The 26,683-nt window shown below is 38.3% G+C and overlaps 1 protein-coding gene across 1 annotated transcript; it reads right to left on the bottom strand.

The window, feature by feature from the left end:
• Positions 1–329: 329 nt before the first annotated feature.
• On the bottom strand, positions 330–26,635 carry vps37d (VPS37D subunit of ESCRT-I). Its single transcript, XM_056746370.1, has 4 exons — positions 26,036–26,635; positions 17,222–17,393; positions 4,395–4,477; positions 330–1,154 (listed from the first exon to the last, which is right to left on the bottom strand). Exons 1-4 carry the CDS (start codon positions 26,201–26,203, stop codon positions 678–680), a joined length of 900 nt encoding a protein of 299 aa, XP_056602348.1. The 5' UTR covers positions 26,204–26,635; the 3' UTR covers positions 330–677.
• Positions 26,636–26,683: the final 48 nt, after the last annotated feature.

The following is a 26,683-nucleotide window of genomic DNA, read 5'->3' as shown; positions in this document are numbered from 1 at the left end:
AGTACGGATTTTATGCTTATCCAAGTTTATTTATAACCTTCCTGAATTGCGGCTTAAATCTCAAAGCGTTACCCTGCAGCAAATTCATTTTTATTTGAGAACGACTCCAAGACAACAACGTGATTTTAGCTTCACTCTACAGATTCGGCTACGAAGGGTAAAAAACAAAGCGTCCATGGTTTTCAAAACTTAAAGGCACAGCTGTGTAAATAATGCGTGCAAATAGAGCCGAACTGTTTAAAGACAGTCCCAACTTTTTGTAATTGCTAAGTAGAAACATACTCCCCACAAATAGATACCGAAAATCAAATATGAGCCAACAAAGATAGTGGTTTATAATAAACATCATGATTAGACTTTATTGAACACCATCAACATAACAAAAAGCCCCCATCCAGTCAAAATGCAGTGTCATACAGGGCACTTTACCTCACACTAACAGCAGCTAAACACCTGCCACGTCCACACCAAACAGACACGAATACAAACAAAGAAATTAAACCGACAAGCGACGACAAGCAACGAATACTTTATGGCTTTCCGCTCTCCTCCCTTTTTGGGTATGCGACTTTCCGATGGCAGCATCATTAATATATATCGACTTAATAAAGGCTTCATGTGGTCTTTGTGTAAGCTGCGTACGCCGCTGACGGCCCAAGACTTCACAGTGATGAGCGCTATCGGCACGGAGGTTCGGGCTGATGCGTACTGGGCCTGTACAGCTGCTGCAATCGGACCGGTCTTACGGGCCAGCCGGGTAACTGTCCGATAACTCTAAGGCCGACGGGCTGCCCGGGGCAGGAGTGAGAGACTGCGGGCCCCGAAGCTCGAGACTGGCCCGAACGTGAGTCCAAAGGGGACAAAACCGAAGAGGTGGAGGACAGGGGTAGCAGAATGGCCGGCGTCAGGCCGTATCGAAGCTGGAAGACACGTGGAGGAGCGTGAGCGCTGATGCCGTTCGTGCAAGATTCCTTCTTCTCTTCTTCCCTTCTGTGCTCCTCCACTTGTTTCGTCTGTTTCCTGTTGGGTCTGCGGAGCTCCTGGAGCTTCTCGGCCTGAGCGCGGCGGATGTGGTATGTCTTCCTGTGGCTTTGAAAGGAGTCGAGAAATTCCTCCAGGGGCACGTGGCCTTCCATGAAGCGCTCCAGCAGCTCCTGGAAAGGTCAAATGACAAATAAACAGGTATTAGAAGTCAGGAACTCGAGCCGGACATCAGACGCAAATATCCTTGCTGTGATTCATCTTATTCCAAGGAACACTGTGGCTATTTCAGGCCGTTTAATGCAAACCACATCATTCCAAATTAACATCATTAGTGGTGTTTGCTGAGGTAAACATCGCTGTTACTACTGTACTGACTTAAAGGTATAGTACAGCCAAGAATAAACTCTCACTCTCAAGTTGTTCCGAATCTGCAAAACACAGAAAATTTTTTGGGAGAATTATTGTAACCAAAAAGTTATTGGCCACCATTGAATACCATAGTAGGAAAAATTATAATTGTACTCAAAAAATCACCAGATATGTTTGGTTACAAGCATTCTTCCAAATAACTTTCTCTGAGGGTGAGTAAAGGGTTATAGATTTTTCATTTCTGGGTGAACTGTACCTTTAAAAACCCCACAGGCATAGAAATTAAATTTTGGTGCATAGATCACCTGACCTACTTTGAGCTATGGATATGAATGATAAGATAGGTGTGTTATTAGAAGTTTTCACTGGCGGATGATCAACGATTTAGAACACATCTATATTTGAACTAACTTAGATAAAAACTATGTGACCTATGAGGACCGTTTTGACCATCAATCAATCATGCAGGACATCCAAGAAACCTCTTAGCAACACTTAATGACCACCCCAAAACAATATAGACCACTTTGAAAGACGTAAATAGTGCTGGTCCAGAATAACTCAATGTCTCATTTTATACAAACAGAAGAACAGAATATCTTTAAAACTCATGCGCAAGGATTAAAAAATGATAATTAAACCAGAAGTGGCTCTGGACAAGTGTTTTGCAAAGTGGTCTATAGTAACTAAACAACATTTTGCAAACAATCACCATCACTTCTAACAACACAGAGGTGGTATTTTAATGGGCAAAACTCACATTTTCTTAAAAAACATAAAAGTGAAGTAAATCAGAGCAAACAAAAAAAAAACTCTTACAATATAAAGGTTTCTTATTTCAAAAAGTCAGACAAAGCTTTAACACAATAGCATGCTGTCCCAAGAAGAACACTGTATACATTTAACATGACCTAAATTGTGCCTCCGGTTAAGGGGGCAGGTGTCTGCCCTCTGTCTACCTCGGTATGGGGGACTGAATAATTGATAAGTTTCGTCTGCGCAAACCCACCCCCAAATGTCCTAAGAAGGAACAATAGAGTCTAAGAAATTGCCTACAGCAAACTACAATCTAAATGTGGGACACCCGTTTTCAAAAACTTGATTTTATTGTAATAATGTCTGAATTCCCGAAAGGAACAAGGAAAAGCGAGGTTCTCCCTGTAATGTACTAAATCTGTTATGTACTTGCTCAACAATAACCTAAAAGTTTGCAGCTTTTAAATTTCAACCATATGCTTTTAGAAACACTAATATAATATGCTAGGCCTTTGGGGATGCACGTCTTTAAGCCGTCTCATAAACACTCTGTGTTGAAGTTCTCTCTGGCACACGTCCCGCTGACGGCTGGATCTCAGCACGGCTCACTTATGATAAATTGGGATCATTAATCAGACAGCAGGAGTCTAACGGCAAAGTCACCGAGCGATCGATCGGCCCGTGTGGGGTGGAAGAGTCGGTGCTTATTTACAGCCTGGAGGACATTTAACCTGGAGCGGATCAATCAAACATGCTCCGCCGGGTGGGCCGGTTAAAACCACAGCAAAAGATGTTCAGGGTTTTTTCCTACGGTACGTTTTGTTCTGAGCTTTTATTGAATAGATAACACATATTGCAATGAATGCTCTCAAGAAACATGAGCTCAAGGATGAAAAACTAGGAATCCATGATACGGCCATGCAAAAACTGAATTATATCCCCCAAAATACTGATGGTAAGTTTCGTTGTGTGCATAATGAACAATTTGTTTAGTCTATTGGTGCGGTGAGAAACTCATCCCATACAGCTTGTGCTATAAACGCAAATGATATCTCAAACCAAGCACGTTTATGAATATGAAAGGGCTTTTTAACTTGGCCAGTAAGCAACCGGCTACCTAGCAACCAGGCAGAATGCCCTAGAAATCCTTATTATTTCACGCTCAGTTCCTCCTTATTGTCTGCTGTAAGAAAAAATCATGGAGATGGAAAATGTAGCATGTTTGCGGGCTTATAGTAGGTGTGAAGGAGACACGAGTGGGAATTGTTCTTAAAGGGACAGTTCACCCAAAAATGTGCAAAACCTGTATATGACTCTTTATTCTGTGGAATGCTAAGGAAGATATTTTGAGAAATGTCTTGGTGGCTTTGTGTTAATATCTTCTTTGTGTTCTGCATACGATTTGGAACGTACCGTGGCCGACAAGTGCAAAACAAAACAACAAGTTGCAAAACTAAAAACTAATCTTAAACCAAATTAAAATCAATAAATATGCGCTATATCACATATGCATGTCCTTTCTCATAGTAACATTGAGCATCTTGGATGTCTTGATTGACAGGAGTTTCATCCAATCAGCAGTAGATATCCCATTCCAACAAAATACCTACCTTTTCTGGTTTGATTGATTTGTTGTTTGTTTTCTGACTTGTTATTTTGTTTCCCGAATTGTTGTTACATCTTATGATTTGCTATTGTGTTTATGATTTTTAGTTTTTAATATTTTTAGGGTTTTATTTTGCTTTAAAATTTGTTTTTAGTTTTGCAATTTGTAGTTTTGTTTTGCGCTTCACGGCCACCGTAGGAATGACATGACGGTGAGTCAATGATGAAAGAACTTTCATTCTGCATCATCTCTTGTATGAAATACGTCCTGAAAAGAGCAATATCATATGATGACAACATCCGTGATGCATTGGCCTCATCTCTTATTTATGATGCGTGGCCAGTCGATGATTTAAATCATTGATAAAATCACTAATTAATCTTTGCAAGAGGTGAAGTAGCAAACTGGCTGGTTATGGAATAAAGAATTCATGCACAAACACTTTTGTCAGCCTTCAAATTCTGTTTCATTCTTGTTCAATAGAAATGTTCTTGCAACAGCGTGTCTGAATAAACAATTCAGAGAGCACTGTAGGAAAACAACATGCCGAGATTTAACCCGCAAGTGTTTATGCGCATTTCTGACATCTTTGATAGAGGAAGAGCGGCCTTGAGCCCAAAACACACACAGCAAGAGACTGTTTGGGATAATTTGGATATATGAAGGACAAAGCAGTTACCTCAGACTGTTCCTCCGCCCGCGTCACCTCCTCCTGAAGCAGATTGTGAGCGGTGTGAGGGCTGTGTCTCTCTGTGAAGGCCTCTGGAGAAAAATAAAATCCTCTTGTTCAGTTTCAATACTGACAAAAACACAGGCGCACAATGGACCGATAGAAATAGCTTTGAAGTTTTGTTCTTCGCATAAAAAAACGGACTTCAGTTGAATGTCATGTTAACACCTTGCATGTTGTAATAAATGGTATTTTAATCAAACATTCAATTGGTTTGTAGGGATCAGTGCCCTAGACCAACCACAGAATCCTGCAGACGTACTGCAGTCAAGTACAAGCCTCACAGGGGCTGGTAACCGTGTACCAGTCGAACAGAAAGAAGATTGAAAGAGTCTTAGAAAATCAATTATCAGTGTGCTCAGCTGTCAGGAGTCTGTGTGTAAAGAGCTGGGACTGAAGCTGCTCTCGGGTCTCGATGAGTGTTACGGTTGAGCATGAGGGAGAGGGAGGAAGCAAATCACTTTCTGTTAGCTCATGTCCGCTGACTGGTGTACAGGGGCTCGGACACACCGAGCGTCGTACTGGGGTTACTATGGCAACTGACAATTATGCTAATCAGCTCATGTGTTGAGTCCATAGGGGACTTGAAAAGCCGGGCCATTGGACATGGAGGGCAAACAAAGGTCAGAACCATGACACCATTAGTCCTCCAAAAAGCCAAAGCTGCTCCCCAAACAAACCACTCTGATAAAGGATGTGTTAGAAATGTTATAAGCCACCCTACACCAAAGAAATAGTATCAGAAGATCATTTTCAGTGTGGAGTTTACATAGTATGGAGGATTTAATATATTTATTCGATCAACTGTCATAATAAAGAAAAAGCTAAATATTTTAGGAATCTTGTTTACAATAAAACTAAGAGGTTTTAAACAAACTTTAAACAACTTATTAGTCTTTATTTACCTTTTATACCCAAATTTGAGTCGGCACATTCAACTTCTCTCAGAAGTCAGAAATGACTAGGGCTCAACCTGTTAAACATATTTTTCTATTAAGGAATGCAGGTAAATAACTGTTATTGGGCATCTGAATAAAAACAATAAAGTGTTTAAGTTAAGTTTTTCAATTTAAAAAATGTGTGAAAAGCAATTAAAATATTTTAGGATTAACCATTACAGAACTGATTTTGGAAATCTTCCACACTGTTAGTTTAAGGCAGCTGAGGAAGAAAACATACAAATGGGTGTGGTTTAATACATTTGTTAAAGGTTCACTGTATGAAAATTAGGGTTAGGAACCACATCTAGTGGTGAGGTTGCGAACTGCAACCAATGGCTCACTCCACCTCTGCCTTTCAAAGCACTACAGCGGCTGACTAAAGACTAAGATGCCATCACGTTTTTGCTTCTTTGAAGAAAGGAGATAACGTATTTACAAAAAGCACTCTGTTGAGTAGTTTGTCCGTTTAGAGCCACTGTAGAAACAACATGACGGATTCTATGTAAGGGGACCCGCGGTGTATATAGATAAATAGCTTCATAACTATTTCTGTTCTGATAACAATTCATTATGTAAGGTCTTTATACACCTCTGAAGACGTAGTTATGTGTATTATATTGCATTTCTGTCAATAGATTTTTCCAAAAAAATAACACACATGAAATATATAGTATAATGATATTCAGTTGTGGCCAAAAGTGACATCCAACTTTTGAAAATTGACACCTTTGCCTTTTATTCCACTGTATTATTAAAGGTGTATTACAAATTTTGTGTGCATGTTGAGGATTGGCAAAAATGAAAGCCTTCCTGAGTCATAGTGTTCTCAAATACAACAAAGGGTGAACAAAATATTAATATCTGATAAAAGTGTAGTCAGTCTTTACTTTATTAACCTTTTCAAAAATTGCAAAGAAAAGCCAACACATTTCCTAATTTAGGAACATTAAAGAAAACCAAATAGGTGTCCAAAAAGCCATGGCAAAACACTGATAGCTTTATTTTAAGTGAGCTCCCAAGTTTCAGAGCCCACAATACTACTGTAGTTGCAGACATTCGCTTTTATCATTCACTAAAAAATAAAAAGATTTAATGCAGCAGCAATTAAACTGAAGAAAAATCAAAGTGGAGCCAAGTTATAACCTGCTGTGATAAATTCACTGCACTTCAAGTGCCCCAGAAGAAAATAAAGTTAATCTATTTAAAATTCTCTAGTGGAAGGAAGACTCGTACATTAATTCACCTCTTCATCTATGGACTCATGCCAATACCGTCTCAAGTATATCCAGTAACAATAACTCTTAACAGGGCACTTTAACACTGCCCTGCATGCTCTACTCTCAGTACATAAATAATCTGAGCCCCACTGGGTCAGATGTGTTAGCGTGCACATGTCTGTCCAGCATCTGTGAGTGCTGAAGCGTCTCGGCGTGGGGGAGTGGCAGCCACGTGCATGACCCCAGCAGCCCATACAACAATGAAACGTAATGGAAGGTGACAGCCAGTCCAACAAACACTTGGGGAGCAGCTGTGGGTGACCTACATACTGGGAAGGAATTGAGCTGACGGGCCGCAGGGTGTCCAAACCATGAGCAGAGTCCGCTGGAGACGGAGATGTGACCCAGGGGATTCAGTGGTGGCTCTTTATGACAATGGAGTTGAGGCCTCAATGCTCTGACGCTGCAGATTGAAGCCTTTTTATTGAAATGGTCCAGTAGTGAAGCCAAAACTAAAAGCAAGGCTTTCAGCAGGAGCTGTGGTATAGTGGTAGCACAAAAGCAGCAATTTTGGTTAAGAAATATTGAGGTTTACATTTGGCATCATAAATATGCCTCTTGAGTGACCTGGAAACACCTATAATTGGTGTCAATGGTTTAGTATGCACTTTCCTATAATACAGAACATTTAAAAACAGCTTTACATCTTTCCTCATTATTGAGAAAACAAAATGGTGTTCACTGAACTAAAGCAATCAATAACCAGTGCCGAGTTCTGTACCGTCCATGAATGCGAAGTCATTTGTATCGCTTGAGCGCAATTGTTTAGTTCAAACTGAACAGCCTTGGTTTAGTCTTCGGTTACCAAATAATGTGGGGAAATCATAAATCATCTTATTCTGGATGGAAAATTATTTCTGCTCAAAAGACAATTCTTCATCTCCCAACAATAACTTCAAAAGAACATCTGTCAACTTTAACAACAAATTGTACGAGCACAGATTTAGATTTATTCGCAGCAGGATGAGTTACGCTCCCATGTGAAACACTTTTAGTTAGAAAGACTGCAACGATAAACAAAAATGCTCATATGTGGTAGAGTGGCAATATCAACAAAGCCAATAAATCGGCCAAAATGTAATTATTTTGAGATTATATTCATCCACTATTATGATTATAATACAGTACAAAAAAGTTATCTTGCCCCTGTTTCCTATTAAAGTACAAATCAGCATTATACAACAAGCTCTTTAAGTGCAGGTTTCGAAACGGGAAAAAAAATCTATGCAGTCAACAACCAAGTGAATTTATATTTTTATGATTAATGTCTTGAGTCTGGGATGGTAAATCAATAAAATGCATCTGACAAGTAGTTAAAAAATGAAGGCTCTGTAAAAGGTTTCTCAATTTTAATATGAAGGCCATATAACTAAAAGAAAACATTTTAATGAAAATAAACCCCTGTGACGTTAAAGCGGCCATAGTTGAGGAAACACTCATTAACAGGAAAGCATCATTTGCAAGCAGCTCAAGTCCCAGCACAAAGTCCTCAAGACCACTAGGGAATGCGAAATAACCTCATTTAGATTATCTGATTAACATTCTGTTGAAAACGCAAGTATATTTGGCAACAATAAGGCATTTTGAATTAAACCGAAAAGCAATTTATTTATTTTGTTGCTGTATTAGCAAATATATGCACATTTATTTGAAAAAGATTTTATCATTCATGATTAAACAAGAATGAAAGGTTAAGTGTAAATACATTCTTTATTTGTAATAAATATGTACTTTAAACTTCCAACACAACTGTCTGACGACCCAGGTCACATGTCAATGACATTACTAGTTTTAATGTATGGAGGACCATATTGTACATTTTGTCTTGTAATTAGGGCTCTTGTCAATCCTTTAGTAAAACCATTACTTGCAACCAAATGGTCAGTGACGTGTGTCTTACACATAAATGGACTATTCGATTTCAGGCCCATAATAAGTTTATGTTTAATGATATAGAGATAAAATAAACAGCATAATTACATGAATCATTCATTCAATTTTGCAATTCAATGACTTTCTGTTTGCCACAATAATGTAAATGTATAAAATTATCTTAATTTGGAGGCTTATATAATTAGACACTGACACGCACTTCATTTTGCTTGCTAATTTAATGACTTATTTATTCAATTGGCAGCCTTTAGCACAACCTAACACCACAACCACCTTGACAGAAATGCAATATTTGTTTAAAAACATCCCAAGTCTCTCACAAGCGTACATGCTTTGGTACTCTAGGGAACAAAGCCTAATGAAAACCCAGAAATGGATTTATTCATTTATAGTCTGTTGCCTGAGAACCTGTTTGCTTTGGCAACACGTTCAATTTGTCAAGCCAATAAAGCTTTCTGTGTTGAATCGAAACTCAATTAATTAGTCTTGCAGGAAAGGTGATTATCCCCCCAAAAATAAAAAGTTATGCATGCCTCTGGGAGCACAATTAAACTACAGAATATTGAAGATTCATTGCTTTGCATTCAAAGTCTTGAGGATAGAAAACAATGTTTGCATGCAAGACACGTTGGACCAGTCATTTTTTTGTAACGCAATGCGCCTCTGTCAACCCAAGTCATATATCAATGGATATGAGTCATTGCTACGCATAGAGGGAGGTGATATTTGTCAGCATGAATCCATGTTGTTTTTTGTTGTTGGATAATGCTATTTTGTTATCCCTCAGTTGAAATGTAATGAAGCTAGTATTTAGCTGTCTAACCAGCTTAAAAGAGCAGAAAACTTTGGTAAGGCCCCCTTTGCATGGGCTATTTTTGGCTGAGTTTGACATCTGTTTGGAAAACTGATTTATTTTTGATTATCTGTCATGTTTCCACACCAAACAGTTTATTTCACAATGCCTTTATTTAATGGAACTGTTGCCAATCAGAAGCTATAATTGAGTTGATGTGTGTGTATACATATGAAATCCTTTTTTTGCAACCCCCTCACTTCCTGTCAAAATAACAGAACAGTGGGTGATCTTTTGTGGTCTTTGTAGATAAATACCACTGACTGCTTTCCTGTCATTAGAAAGGAACAACTTCAGACAGCAAATGTTACACTGTATAAAAATGAGTAATGCCCGCAAAGCCAATGTTTTATAATTAGTCAACGAATTTAGTCAATTTATGCCCTTTTCATTTAGTGTTTATTTTGTTAAAAGATTAATTTCAGAAATCTCTATGAAATCTATTTAATGTTCATTCATAGTTGTCATTTTCAAATTGTCATCATGATGCATTTTTGCACATCTCTGATGCTCTGTTCTGCACAGTTCTTTGATAAAATATCATTATGTGAATGAGAAGACAAAGCACATCAGCGCCCTTAAGAAGAATGCACTTGCAGAGGGCTTTTTCAGATTTCTTCAGGTCATAACAGACAATGTGAAGAGGGCACTGCACAAGTCCAAACACATGATACAAGTGCCCAAGGCGACCTTTCACTTTAATTAATAGGCTTGATGGTTGGGTCAAACAAACCTAAACTTAATGGATCTGAATATGCTCAACTTCACTACACCTCTTTAATATTGCAAACTGTATCTTTTGGGGGTTAAAAGTAAACAAAGACCAGAAATTGAGTAAGCACATAAATAATCAGTCTTTTAAATGGTAATTTATATTAAAGGGGTCATATGGCGCGAATACGTGTTATTCCGTGTCTGCGTTATAAGTTGCCAATGCATGTTTAAGACACGTTATTAAAATGTCGGCACAAAATACGCATTCTATCTAAAAGCAAATGCTCACCCAGACCTGCCTGAAACCCCTCATGTAAACAAAACCCCTAAAATCTACGTCAGTTTGTGGTATGATTTGACTACGACCGCCCAAATGTATACGCAAGTAAGGTGGGCGTTCCTGTCGGCATATTGCTTTGGAACCTGATGTTCCAAATATGGTGAGAGGCGTTACATTTCTGTCACCTGCTTGCAGTATTCGACCAACACTACACGCTGGTTAACTGGCCCATCATAGCACACCTCGCTTTTCAGAGCGATGAGTTTGGTACAAAATCTGTGCGTTTCAGAGAGGCGAGGCAAAGAGGAGATACAAACATGCACGGTATGTCTTTTTTAACCTTAAATCGTGTATACACAATGCATGTCTTCTAAAACAAGCAATTTAGCCGTGTCATATGACCTCTTTAAGTAGAGCTGTTGTGTCGGATTTTGCGGAAAACTTCAATTTTTCAATTCACTTTAAAGCAACATTTCACCCCAAAAATTAAATTCTTTCATCATTTACTCGCCCTCAAGTTATTCTTGGTTAGACCTGCCCACCATTGACTACCATTATAGGAATAATTACTTTATAAATGTCTTTGTTCTGTTGAACACAGAAGATATTTTTAAAAAGATTTGGGATTTGTAATTTTTCCTAATATGGCAGTAAATGATGACCAAGAACTGTTTGGTTACAAGCATTCTTTAAAACATTCTCTTTGTTCATAATAACAAAGAAATTTATACAGATTTGGAACAATTGGAGGTTAAGTTAATGATGACAGAATGTTTTCATTTTTGGCTGACTTGTCCCTTTAAGAGAAGTAGGAAAAGTAACCAGCAGTTTAAAGTTTCAAACAGAGATGGCGATAGAGGGTTAACAGTTCATCCAAAAATGTAAATTATCAAAATGTCATCATTTACTTACTCTCAAGCAGTTCCAAACCCGTTTGACTTTGGTTGTTCTGATGAACACAAAGAAAGATATCTGTGAGAATGTTTGTATCCAAACAGTGCTGGGGCACCATTGACAACCATATTATTTTCTTACTGTGGTAGTCAATGGTGCTCCAAAATCTGTCATAATGTGCACTAAAATATAATCAATGTAAAATCCTGAAGGATGTGTTCAATGTACACAAATTAGACTTTTTAGCTGTAACAAAAGACTTTGTGTCTTTGCCTCAGACATATTTAGAAGTGCATGACAAAACAGCTACAATAGGCTGCTTACATGTTGCTCTTTTTCCAGTTTTGCTCTTAGCTGAGGCATGCTCAAAAAAACGTATTTTGTCTTCCACAGAAGTCACCCAGTTGTTATATGGGTTAAGAAGCAATACGAGTAAACAACAACAGAATTTTTCTTTCCAGGCTCAAAGCGCTTTTGTGAACGCGTCAAACTCCGCCATGTCGAAACAATGCGTCAAGTACATTTTTTTGAAAGCCTCAGGCACAGACTTCCCAGTTTTGGGTTCAAATTCTCAGGAGATAGATTTCAAAAGCTTTCTGAAGAGGCCCTGTTCTTCAGCTGAGCGAATAATCCAGAATGTGTGTGGTAGCTCAGTGGCCCTAATCCAACTTTGATAACTGCCCCCTTCCATTCAAACACTGGAAGAGGGGCAGAGACACTTCACATCGGTTTAATGACCATCCCTTCCATCAACGGGAACTATAAGACTCTCTCACAGAGTTCCCAGCATGCCTTTTGACCGTGTGATTTACAGGCACTTCCAGACAAAGATGCCCTTTCACATTTGCCATGACGGCTGTCTCCCCTCCCCACCCCGAGGGGTTTATTTTTTTTTGTAAAGGGCGACGCTGACGATCAGAGTTGTGAGAGTTTGGCAGGTATGTGTTGATGACGAGGTTTTGTGTCACAGGTCAAGCCTCGGGTAAACACTGTTGATACGCTTTGTTAAAGATAAAAGTGCTTGTGGAGCTGTTTGCTTTTGAAGCGGGAAGGATAATGTATCGCAAAGCAGTGTCGTGTCACCTTCCAGAATACATACAGGTCAGGAATGTTCCTAAGGGGAATGGAAGGAAGAGCGGCATGAAATAATCTTACACATCAATTTGTTTTGCTTCTCTCATGTGATTGGTCGAGAGATCTTTTCTAGACTGCTGCTATTTCGCATTTATCATTAACACAGCTTTCCTGTGGCTCAGTGGTAAGAGCATGGCACTACCAATGCCAAGGTCATGGGTTCGATCCCAGGGGATTGCACAAAGTTAGAAACAAATGTTCAATGCAATGCAAGACGCTTTAGATAAAAGAGTCTGCCAAATGCATAAAAATGTAAAAAATGTTAACACCACACGAGAGAAACTCTGTCATTCAACGTCACGTTGCATTAGATCACCTTTCATTTTTAGTGCCAAACTCTTTTCCCGACGTCTGCCGTTCAGTCTTATTACGTAATTACTCGCAAGCCTCGAGCCAAACCTCTGGCCTCAGCTGATGAAGCAATAAAACAGCATTACATTCTTTCTTTCGGCTCTAAAGGAATGAGAATCAGATGTTTTGGGTTGGGAGAACGATCTCTCTCCCACCCATCCGGCTGTAGCCTGCAGCTGGAGGCACGAGTACACGTATGCTGCGTGGTGACAGGAAGGTGAACATTCCACCCTCCTTCCGTCATTGGCCGGCAGCTGCGAGAGAAATAAAGAGAGCGCGGCTCTTGAGTGGAACGGTGCCCATGCGGCCGTGGAGCTGAGAACTTCCTGTACGAGGAGAAAACAGCTCTGTCAGTGCGTGTAAGCGGACTTGCAGATATCCTCCGGTGATCTTTTGTTGCCCTGTGGGACGCTGAAGGCACCCCACTGCCTACTCCTCCTCCTCGACCATTGACGACAGTTCAATTTCCTGCTGGCATTTCACTCTGTCGAGTTTTCAAATATCTCCCCCAGATTTAAGTTCCCAGACTCGGATGAGGGGTGGGGCGCAGTTGAGACTATCATATGAATCTCGGTCTTTTCTTTTGAACGGCACTGGAGGCGGGCTCGCAAACAATAGCCCTTTCAAATGGAATGCATCACCACTAAGACTGCACAACGGAGAGGAGGGGTAAAAAAAATCAACAAATAATTTATATCATTCTTTCTGTACTGAGTGCTAGAATGTTGGCCCTAGAGTATAGGGGGTGTAGGGTGGGTTAACGTTTTAGGTCACCATAGAATAGGTCCTAGAATATATATATATATTGTAGCACTTCTGTAGATAAGTTAGGATAGCATTGAGCTAGCACCACAAAGGTCACAAGTTCTATTCTCAATAAATACACATACTGAACGTACCCTACTATAAGTGGCTTAAAAGCACAAGCCAAATGAATAAATCTAAGTGAGATATTTCTTAATATATTTGAACCCTTTTATGATATTTAAAACATACATACAGTGTATATATCCATATAGAAAATTATGCTAAGTAACAATGCCAAGTTTTTTAAACTGTTTCGTTTGCTGAAAGACGCAAAAAATGTAATTGAGTCGTTATGACCAATACAACAATAAAGAGCTATATATACTAGGTTATACCGTTTTCACAGTTTCAATTAAGTTACTCTAGCGATTACAGGTCTTTGGGAATTGTAATGACCAAAAAACATGCAATATTGTAAATAATCAACATAATCTCACAGTAATTTGTCACAGAAATGTATCTATTGATGATTCGTGTAAATGGACAACTAATCTAAGTATACAGGATATCAATGCAATCTGATGGGAATTCGTATCTATTTTACGAGCTGACTCATTTATGTGAATTCGTACAATCTCATTCGTTCGATTTAACATGATGTGACTTTAAAGCTGTGACGTTAGGCCAGGTTTGATTGCCCTGGTTGCTTCGCCACCTTGTAAAATTTCTCAGACTTCTACTGAAATCAGGTTACAAAAATATAAATTTACGTATATATAAACGTGGTATGTATATATGCTGAGTGACACAAATCAATAGATTCTAAATTGTGTGACTACGTAACGAACTGTCGTGAGACTGATTGAAATAATATATTCCCAGCAAATATCAGAGCACACAACAGATACCCGTTGTTTGTCTTGGCTTCGCACACTGTAAGCAAAGCTGTCCTTCACAGATAGCCTTTATGTGTCAAAACACACAACATGTAAAACAAAGCCAAACACAAAATGTTCAAACAATCTAAAGCACTGGTTCTCAAACTTTTCAACTTTAATAATTTAGTTGTTCCAAGAACCACCTAATGACCGCCATAGAAAATCACGAGAATAAAAACTTTAATTAAAAGTAGAGTATAGTATTATCTTTAATACAAACACTTGATTTAACAGCTGTTTTCAAACTATAGAGTTTTAAGATCTAATAAACTATTTTTTTGCATTCAAACAAGTACTTTGGAACAAACATTATTATCACAAAGTATCAATTATCCAGTTGTTTTTAGGTAAAATAGTAAAAATTGCATTGGTAATGCTGGAATTATTCTGTTGGACGTACACTACTGTTCAAAAGTAATTTCTGTTCACCAAGCCTGCATTGATTTGATCCAAAATGCAGTAAAAAAAGCCTGTTCTTTTATGTAAGCCTGTTTTTAATAAATAGTATAAAGTTATGCATATTATTATGAAATATATTGTGTGTTTTGTATAAATTGAATATTGCAAACTAACCCCCACCAAAAAAATGTCCTGTGTATGGTTCAATTCAAGCACTGCTCTTATGGAGGATGTATTTGCTATGTGGGGACTTGCAGAAAGTCTACAAACTTATATTAAAGGCAAACAATGTGGAAAGAATATTTAGCACAGAAGATAAATAAATACACATTTACTTTAACATCAAGAGAACAGCTGTATATAAAAAACAGAGACTTACACTTTACTGCAGTGGCTTTTATCAAAGTGTCTTGTCAAAAATACATCGCAACGCACGCTTCATTGATTTAACCTCGAGAAGATACAGATGCGAATTAGCACTTTACAGCAATAACAACAGCTTTATACAGCGGTTCAAGTGCAGAAATACATAAGAAACTTAATTTACACGCAGCTTGTTGGAAGAGAGAGAGTAAGCGACTCACAAGCGCCTGTCTGCTCCCCCTATGTGTGTGAGCTCCCCGTCATGCGCCTGAGTTAATGATAAATAAACAACAATAATTCATACAACTATTTTAAAATAGCAGATAGGCCGAGTATCAATCATGTAGGCGTATTAAACATTTGAAATTGTATTTAAAACACAAAATGTAAATTAATATCTTTAGTGTCACCTCATGTACCACCGGGGTCTCTTCAGGTACCACTAGTAGTGCGCGTACCACAGTTTGAGAACCACTGATCTAAAGTGTTTAAACGTTTTAAATAAAAGAGAGCAGAAATGAAACTAAACACAATACTCTGTAAAAACAAGCAAGGAATGTGTTTACAGCAATGCTCTTACAATTGAAGTGTACACTTAGGCCTATATGTTGAATAAAAAATTAACATGAAAATATAGCTGTAGCTTGTAAACTTTATACATCTTAACATGAGATTGATGTAGTAGACTGGTGTCATGATCCTACAAACCCTGAAGATATCTGCTCAAGGATACCAGGAAGGCATATGATTATTCTCAAAACAATGTTTAACTCCACCAAAAGAAACTGCACGTATAATGTATAACCAAATGCCAACCTATCTAGGACTATTTAGACACTTTAAAGGGATAGTTTACCCCAAAAAAAATCACAATTCACCTCATTTCATTTCAAATCTGTAAGACTTTCTACTGGGGAACACAAAAGAAGATATTTTGAAGAATGTCGGTAGCCAAAAACAATGAACCCATATTTACTCCCAATGAGACATTTCTCGAAATATCTACTTGTGTTCCACAGAGTCAAACACAGGTTTGGACAACATGAGGAGTGACAAATGATGACAGAATTTACATTTTTGGGTGAACAGATTTAATAATAAACAAATTAACTTCCAAAATTCAATAAAGAGCTTTAACCAAATACAAATGTTTACAAAACCAGTTCTGCTATTTGCCAACAAAATTAAGCTGTTATTGCATTAATTTAAACAGATTTTATGTGTCTTAACAAACTGAGGCACGATAACATTTTGTTCTTATTTTATTTAGTTTATAAGTCATTATTAAAAACTTTAATAAAACCAAAATAATCAACAAAATGTTAAACTGGTTTCTAACCCTCAAGCTCCCTGATGCACATGCTGATAGTCGACACTGATGTCAGCAAGCCAATGAAAAGCATGGAACTTGAGAAACCGGCTGAATTTTCAGCCAAAAGAGAGGACGAGCATGAAAGACCACAATAATATTTATCTTATTCTCAACATGCTGAGCGAAAAAGAGAGCAAGTCACTTCAAGCTCCATAAAAAATGTTTGTGAAGTGTAACCTGAGAACTTTAAATAGGTCCTGGTCCATATGAGACCAGTTATTCCTGTCTGGTGTTGAAAAGAGGTGGGGAACCAGGTGGGGACCTCACGGCCCCAGACAATCCTTTGGGACCTGCCCGCTCCCCTCCACCCTGGTGAGAAGGGCGACGGAAGGTAAATCTCTTCCAGCACAACTGAACGGATCAACAATTCAGGCGTGGGTCAAGTGGTCCAACATTGAATTATTGAGCAGTGCCGGATGTCTGGTTGTGTTTTTATGGAACAAGGTTGCCAGGCAATATAGAAATATTACCAGCGGAGGTAAACAACAGTAGTGTCCAAATGCTCTCAACCTGCTCTGTCAACAGTCGTTTTCTTAAAGTAATGAGGCCAATATAAAAATTTCCCAAAAGATGTGAAGTAGCCCCACTGTTGAAGAGTTTGAGTGCCAATCAATACTCACCAAGTTGACTTTGCTTTTCCCGGCAGACAGTGGTCAGCTTCGCCAGCTCTTTATACTTTGTAGCCAATTGGAGCTTGCCATTTTGAAGGTGAGGGCGACGTGACAGGGTCTCTTCTGCTAGACTCCGATTGGTCGCTAGCAAGGTTTCTCTGTCCAGCTGTTGCTCCTGGAACTGAACACAAGTCAAGAAAATAAATCAGAGCAGCAAAGCTGAACATACAGTACTACCTCAATCAAAAGCCTGAACGCAACGGCTGGAGATGAAAGACTTATTAGCTACAAAAACTGAGAAGAACTGACAGAATAAACTGATTGTATCACTTCAAAACGCTAACAAACCCATTCAACAACCTAAAGCAAGACTAAAATTCTGCCTAGAATCTCTCTCTCTCTCTCTTTTGTGCTGCATGAAAATAACATCTACAACAGAATGTCTACCCAAGCCAAGTCCATTTCTTCCATCCATTGTTTTTCAATTATTTTCAAAAATGTTTGAAACTTTGCATCATTTAGCAGTTATACAATTCTTGCCTGTAGATGGAACGTCAACAAAACAGGAGAAAACCAACATTTGATTTTACGCAATTGCGAACAGGCCGCGTTACGAATGCAGATCTTCAAACAAGACCATTAAGGTCAAACCACAGGAATACAAAACCTCAGAGAGCAGATTTTTATTCACGACTTCGGAGTCAAACAGACAGAATGAATAATGAAACTCAATACAATCGTATTCCTCGTGGGTCATATGAGGTTACGCTGCAATGCATCTCTGCATTTACAGGAACAAAATCCATGAGCATATCCATTACCGATTAGCCTATAAGGAAAGCCTAGGAACGGGAAAATAATAGCCTGTAGATGTTGATTTCAAAGTGACGGAGCACTTTGGCTAATCTGCTTGACTTGCATGGAAAAGCTCATTGTTTATGAGACCAGATTTGGGTATGTGCACATCCATGTGTGAATATAAAGACATTTAGTATTTGGTTTGACAAAGACTTAAGATCATGGAATATTCATCCTCCCCCAAAAAAAACTTTACATAACCAACTGACTTTTTGCAGAACAAAAAGCAGATATTTAAGGCAATATGTGCTTCATGATAACATTAAACAGTGACCCCTTACAACCTAAATTTCAGTCTGATCAGTACACAAAGCTCACATATAGTACACAAACCAATGTTAAAGTTCTCTAAAAGTTCTCACAAACATTATTTCAGTAATGTTAAAAGAACATTTGATCAACTTTATAAATAACTGCTAAAATGTTCTCAACTTATTATAAAGTGTTTGCATAATCGTGAGTTGAACATTTAAAACGCATCCAAAAATAACGTTGTCATAACGTAAGGGGAATGTTATCACAACGGTCTTTGTTACTATTGTACCATTGTTATCTGGAATGAAGCTTCTTTGCTGGTTTTTGTCTTGACATCCACGTTTCATCCACTGTATGGATGGATGCTGTTAAACGTCTCTGTTGGTGTTCAACAAAACAGCCATAAAGGTTAAGAGCTACATGAAAACGAGAACATAATTCAAGTTCATATTCCAGAATTTTCATTTTTCTGTGAACTATGCCTCTAAATTAACAATACTGGATTTTTAGGAGGATCTTTAGACAGAAATGCAATCTAATATACAAATCGATTTTTTCAGAGGTGTATAAAAACCTTAAGTAATGAACCATTATGTTTGTAATACCTTAGAATAAGCCATTTACATCTACATACCGAACGGCCCTACATGCATTGAATTCACCGCCATGTTTTGTACAGCAGCCCTGTACGGATCGTGCTCTATGGTTCGGAACGCAGGTGACCAACGGATTAACAACAAGCGCTCTCTCTCTCTCTCTCTCAAGTATCTGGACGAGTTCGATATCTAAGCAGTTTCAGATAAACAATGGCTCTCAAAACTGCTCCTTCACACAACTATTATTACAACAACAACATATCTTTGCACGTTAGTATGTTTATTCACATACTGATCAGCATCAAAGAAACCTCCTCGGGGTCATTTTTAGACAATCTTTCTCTCCAACGTCTCTGCTGGAAAGTATCTCCATAGATATCTATGAGTATCTCTACTTAAAGCGTCAGTACCGGGGGTCCTATTGTGTCTCTGCTGGAGAGTCTTTCATTAACACAGATCCTAGCTCCTGCCGGAATTTTATCCTTATTTTAATACTTAAAATCCACAGATCTTTCATTTTATGTAAGAAATAAGAAATAGCTTTTCTACAGTCTTTGTAATGTACACAAAATTTATTCCATGCGTCAACATGAGAACGACATCTTTTTGTACACAGCGATTTGCTGCAAATATATATTAAAATGCTAGTGGCCACTGATAATCGAGAACTGCGCCTTCAAATCACATTATGGGAGTGACTTTGCCGTCATAATTCATTACAAAGACCGAAAAACTGTAGGTCAAACCAGAGTAATTTAAGTTGAAAATAATAAACTCATAAAAGCATCGTAAAAAGCTAAAGATACCTCACAAAGTTCAGTTTGTCTGAACAATTCTAAATATTAAAGTTCATACTATTATGTTCTTTGAATTTAAGTTGATTATTCCTAGAAGCAAATGAGAACTCTGATAGAGAGTGTGTGTTGAAATAGAAACATAGCCTGGAGAGGCAGTAGGACAATGCTTCATCAGCCAACCGTCTCATACTGCCACATGTTGCTTAATTACAATAAAACAGGGTCCCATGATGCAAGAAATCCTGGTACAAAGGCTTGTGGACAAATCTCTCCTTTAAACTTTAAGGATCGTCGTTCGGACCGTCCTCCATGACACGGCCCAAGACCACTAGACGACTAACCACAGAGGCAAAAAGACACATCCAAACCAATGTTCTCATGGAAAACATGCGCAAACTCTCAGACATGAATAGAAACCACAGACCCCTTCTTTCACAGTAACCGAAGGTTTGGGTCATGCTGGAACGTCATTTATCTTTTCTGTTGCTGCAAGGGAAAATTAACTGGCAGTTTGTGCATTTCAAAACTTGGGTAAAATTAGGGTGCCTGACTGTGCTTAGCCGAGCATATAAGAGGATTAATGATTTATTCGCTCAACCAGTATTTCGCCTTTCTTGTTATTCCAGCACGAGACCCCCAATCATGACGGGTGATATTCCCACTGGTGACACATAACTGAATCTGTTCGGCTCAAGGGAATGTGAGAATGGCGGTCGTGTTTCATGAAGTCTTCTGAAGATGTCAAAACGGGAGATGCTTGTAATAACTCAAAACACCGTGTGTGATTAGAGAGGATTGTTAAGGTTTCATGAGGTCCTTTAAATTGGGAAACTTTTTCATTACTTTATTCAACCGATTATTGGTTGTTAATTGTGTAGCGATGTATCACCATTTCTGTTGTGTGTTGAGACTTGCGCATCTGTAAGACAGCATTACAGTGTAATGCCAGATGAAAAATGATATCCATCAGTTCTGAGTGCCGAGGCATTTGGGAAGCTTAAGACACAAACACATAAACATTTTTAACACATTGCATTCTAGAATATGTCTGAATGCAATTTGTGATGCAAGTGTGCATCGCATTCTCAGTTTTGTCACAGGGGGCGCTATAGAGGCACACTGGCACCAAGATTATATTATGGTTTATTAAATATATAATCAACGATTAATACTTCCACAGTTTCACAGTAAACAGAGAGCTCGCTGTCTGTCTCGCTAGGAATCCATTTAAAGATGATACAGATGTTGTCCTCTAATTGAATATATGCTCTCTTACAGATTTAAAGCATGACTGCAGATGCATTGGAGGATCTTGACAGGATGACAAATGATTAAGGTAATGAATTAGATATGGCTAGTAATATATTTTCCAAATTTTTCACCCATACTCAAAAGAGTGGCTTCAGCAAAGACTGGGTATCTTTTGTCTCTTCTGCAAACATAATTTGTTTAATCTGCATGCATTGCACCCTCAATTTTGTCACAGGGGGCGCTCTAGAGCTCTGGCACCAAGATTATTACAGTTTGTTAAAACTATTAAAAAATATATTTCAACTATGTATCGGCCTAAATATTATTTGATGTTTTAACTAAACAAAATTACAATTGTTGTCTCAGGAAGAATCAGAAATAAGTTTAAGTTGATGCATTAAAATTATTACGTGAAAATAAATAAAAACTAAACTAAAAATGGATTAAACATAAAATAGGCAATATAAAAATAAACAAATATATCATAAAACGACAACAGAACATATCAAAATCGCAAAAAAATGATAACATGATAACTTAAAGCAAAAAAATTAAATTTAATTCAAGATATTAAAAAACTACGATAAACTTATTTTACGGAACGATTTATATTGTCAACTTGTTTGTCAAAACTGAAATATAAACAAGCATATCTTAGCACATCGAAAACCTTAAATATAATTGGGTCTTGTTCTTACTTTAGAAGACATTTATTAACCCACTGGATTCATTTGGATTACGTTTATGATGGATTTGCCACTTTTTGGAGCTTCACCCATCTGAGTATCATAAACTAATTGCTTGAGTTCAACTGAAAATAGGAATTCAAATATATCTGAGATGGCGTGAGAGTAAATTAAAGCAGTTACATTAACTTGCATAAAGTACATTACCCCTAGGACAGCCGTCTCAACCCATCATTTCCCTCTGATTACAGGTTATAGTTAGGTTTAGAGCTATGATTTGTTTGATACAGTAGGAAAGTTGTTTCTAGGTTAACTGTTTTACATTACAGCAGAAGAAACCACTATTTGACGAGCAAAAAATGTCCTCAAACGTTTCCAGGGTTTCACTGTAAACAGAGAGCTAGCTTTCTTTCTGAACAATCCCCTAAAGTTCAGGAATCTATTTAAAGACGATACAGATGTTGTGGACCACTAAGTGAGTGTATGTTCTCTAAAAGATTGATCGCATGACCGCAGATGCATTTGAAGATCTTGACAGGATGACAAATGATTTGGGTAATGAATAAGATATGGCTAGACATATATTTAACAGTTTTCACTCATCCAAAAGTGGCTTCGCCAAAGACACAGTCTCTTATCTCTTCTGCAAACCTAATCCGTTTCATTTGACACCTCCAAATTACGCTGACGCTCTGCTTAGAACCCAATGTTCTTTTTAAACTACACATGAATATTTATCTAGTACTCTAAATACGAGCGGCGTATCCCCAAGCATGCCGGGGCTTATTATGCATTGCTGTTAAAGTTTAGTTTAGATTTCATGCAATTACAGAAAAAACTTGTATTGGTCACAGTAGGACTTAAATTGAAGTCTCTGATGAAATTTGCATATTTTTGCAGCTGCCGTTTCATTTTGAATGTCGCACCAGATGTGTCTGGTTTGCTTAATGCATCGCATTTCCCTTGATCAATTTTACATGAGAATTCAAAATTGAAAACAATAACTTCAACTATGTGTACAATGTCTGTCAACATAAATGAAACCTCATAAGTGACCCTTTTGGAATGCTTTGCATATGTGCATCATCTACATGCGGCACTACATGCTGCACGAAGTGCCCTGGAAACTCTGCTTGATTGCTACTAACAGATTTTGTCATGTTGCTAAGCTACAAATGCAAAAGCGTAATGAGCATAGTACACACAAAATACAAACAAATAGTGTTTTTTCATTGAACAATGAAATCCCGGGTCAGATTTTGGTCACTGATTTTAAAAACGAAGCACAAATACAGTACGGTACATGGTTTTCATGTTCCGATCGCACACCTGGGATTGTCAAAATTGCTATCCAGAAAGGCAACCCATACGTTTTGGGGCAGATCTATGCATTCATCTAGTAGTGCATATGAACTTCTCTGACTTTTCAACCAGAAACCTTCCACACACAATCCCCCAAAACCCAAATCATACGAGTACAGGAAAGGATGTGGCTTGTCTTGGAGGGGATGTATCTCTGCATACCACAAAGAAGGCAAAAAAAATGCTCCAAACCACTCCTCTAAAATCACTGGGATCGATCTTCTAGTTAGCTAGGCACATTTTAGAAGAACATCTGAGACCCTCCTGAGGCTCTTTCTCTCACTCCAGCTCTTAGTATTTTATACTGCCGAGTATGCCGCATGCGTCATAAGTCACCCGGAGCCAATAAGTGTCCGAGTCCAGGCCCTGCTGGTGAGCGTGTCTTTCGCTCATGCGGTTTGATGATGAACATTCTAAAGCCTGAAAGCGCAGCGTGCTTTTGGACATGAATGCCCGTGTTTAGACTTTCCAGTATCTCTGTTGTCGGTCCATTTCCTCTCTGTCTGATGCAAAATCCCTGGACCTACAGGGAGCGTTCGGAATGGTTTGCATTTTCCCTAAACAGGAATTGACACAGACTGTCTATTTCCACTTGCAGCTGCCTGTATGTGTGTTTATACGCTGTGCAGATGTAAGTCCTCTGCAGACCATGTGGGTTGGATGATATAATGGTCGTAAAAAACAATGACAGACAAAACGCTAATGGTCTAAAACTGGTAAATACCTTACAGAGCCTATCTTTACACAATGCAGGACCTGCTAGGGTTGTTTTGATCAAAATTTTGACCTCCATTAGCATAACAGCCTCAAATAACCTCTGGTTTCTCAATATTGATAAGAAATCAATATAGGCCACAAATAAACAGCCCGGTGACGACTGAAACGAAACTAGGCCTGTCAATAGAATCAATAATTCAATGTCAATAATTTACGGTTAGCCACCATTTATAGCAAGTTAACACGTAAACATATTAATTTAAATTTTAAGGATAGAAATGTAATTATGAGTACGTTCTGGGTTCGGTAATTCATTTGGCTAATAAGTGACATTCGGACAGTGAAGAGAAGATTTACGATAATTCGCATTTTGTATATCTCAGACAACATCAAACTAGATTGGAAAGGTAAACAGTGAATTCAATGCGACTGCAGTCATTAGATAACAAAACCCACATTTCGCAAATAAAACGAGTTTGCTGCTGCCCTCTGATGATCGAAGTAAGGTTTCTACAAAAATGCAATATTATCGAAGCTCATAGAGTATAAAACAAGTAAATTAGGTTGATTGGTTCCACTATTTCACTTTTCTAAGCTTCACAATGCAAAATAGACATACATTGTTTGTAACGGATTTACAAATGACTTAGTCAGATCCATGCCACGGTTTTCTATGTGAAAGTGTGAAAATGAGCAAACCGATGTGAAGCCATATGATAAATGACGGCTGTACCCACCGAGTACGCGACGTAGGCAAAATACAGTACAAACCATCTGTTTAGTGCAAGATAGTCTAGCTTGGTCAATAAACCATGAATGACCAACAACCTTCTGCTTCTACCACTGATTAATTCAAGAAAGGAGCCTGATTCTCCCCTGTGTATGCCTAATGAGCAAAATTAACCATAGAAGCCGCCTACTTGCTTTTCATAGCAAACAGCACCAGAGTATTATAAAGCATTTTCCATTCAGTTAAAATACCACAATCGCTCATAAGAGAATGTAGCTCATGCGTGCAAGAGCTGTAACCCGCTCACTAGACCATTGTGAAGCTTTCATTGCAGTTGCCCTTAGAGAAGTCAGCGTGTTAATGAATTGACCCGTTTGTGATGGGAATGGTGATGTGCATTGCAAATCACAAGCCTTTGGGAGTTTGACCTCTGTGGCCCCATCACATAACTCTAAATGCACGATTATCAATAAACACGGAAAACATCACTGAAGCAAGCAGAAAGCCATATGGCGTATGCAATATGTGATGTGTGGCGTATTTGCAGTTATTTTTGTTGGTATCATTAGGATTTCAAATACGTTTAGCAATGGTCCAAGGCTTTGATCATGTATGTATCCACTGGCATCTGATAATGGCATCCAGACTGATAAATAAGTTATTTTGTCCAAAAATAAAATTTTGAGTATTATGAGGTGATTTTTATTTTTTCAGTCTGTTCCTCGCAGTTTTGTTTTAAGACATACACGTGACATTCTGCACTACATCTTTTGTGCCCCACAGACAAAATTGCTATGTATGGAACCTTTAATTTACGGGAAAATTGTGTGTAGACTTGTGTTTTATTAAACTAGAGTTGTATTTACGAGCTAGTGCAAACATATTGTTCTTACATTACAAATAACACGGTCTGGGTTCCTGCAGGCATGTTACATCCTGGTGTCAAGCTACACCAATTTACATCTCAAATGTCATATATCCCAGTCTAAACTGACTCCGGATCAGTCGGTCCTCTAAGCTTCAAATGAATGCACCTACTGAGCTCTCGTGTATCGCACATGTAAACTGTTTCAATACATAAAGAATTGTGAAAAAGATTTCACACCAAACATGCAATTCGTTGAGAAATTCAAGGGATAAAACAATGTGTAGAGTCGAAATAATGTGGAAAATGATCATAAAACATGAATATGTAAAGTAGCGCAGTATTTTAATAGCCTAGTTTATATTTTGTTTACTTTTTATGCAAAAACTTTAAGCAATTCATCAACATGAACGAATCTCCGTCAAACATTTAATGAAGAAAGAGTATCCGCGCCAGACGTTATTTTACAATGTAAGGATTTACAGTCTGCCATTCATCGCACGGGTGTGCGCAGTGCTGTATGTTATAGGTATGCATGTATGTATGGGATGGCGTGTAATGCAAAGCACGCTGCACAAATCATATACGATCATTCTAGTGTTGAAGGAAATAATCTACAGCACATAGTTAAAATGGCAAATACAGCATCTGGTCTGAGGTAAAACTAAGACGTATCCAAAGAAATGTGTGTGAAATGAAGACATACCTTTTCACTGAGTCGCACGATCTGATTCATTTTGTCTTCATCTTGTAGGAGCTCCCGTAGTTCACTTGTATTGAGGACCCTGTACCCATCTGGGTAAGAGTTCACGTCCCTTTTCTGGGACATTCCAGTCCCCGAGATCCGCACTAAACAATTCCGTTTACCTGCCATTTAACTTCCATTCTGTTCACATGTACGTGAAGACGGGAGTGGTGCTGCTGGAGAAGCTCTCGTCGGCATGAAGGCGCTCCACTGTTTTACGGAGACAATACTGAGAGACTATGGCACACGTTTACAGGCGCCTGCGTGTTTCGCCTTTCACCGCGAGGAGGCGCCACGCCGCAGCAGTTACAACGTGCTATGCATAACTTAATCATGTATTTTAAAAACGTATAAAGAAAAGTACTGAGTGCGAAATAATGTTAAAATGTGTCTCTTGTTTATAACCCTACAGTTGTCATAATTCTTCAAGTAAATATATTATTTTGTTGTTGTTTGAAAAAGCTCTGTTTTGGCTTTTGTGTGTGTTTTGTTTCGTGCATAGAGCGATCAGTGTATAGCTTTAAAATAAATGTTTTTACTTTACAGAATAGAAAACAATACAAATAACAGAATAACAGGGAAGTGGCTCCCGAAATAATTGCATTAAAG

The sequence above is a fragment of the Triplophysa dalaica genome, chromosome 4 (assembly GCF_015846415.1).
Source record: "Triplophysa dalaica isolate WHDGS20190420 chromosome 4, ASM1584641v1, whole genome shotgun sequence".
Classification (NCBI taxonomy): domain Eukaryota; kingdom Metazoa; phylum Chordata; class Actinopteri; order Cypriniformes; family Nemacheilidae; genus Triplophysa; species Triplophysa dalaica.
The sequence above is the reverse complement of the archived record's forward strand: the minus strand, read 5'-3'. Positions and strand labels throughout refer to the sequence as shown.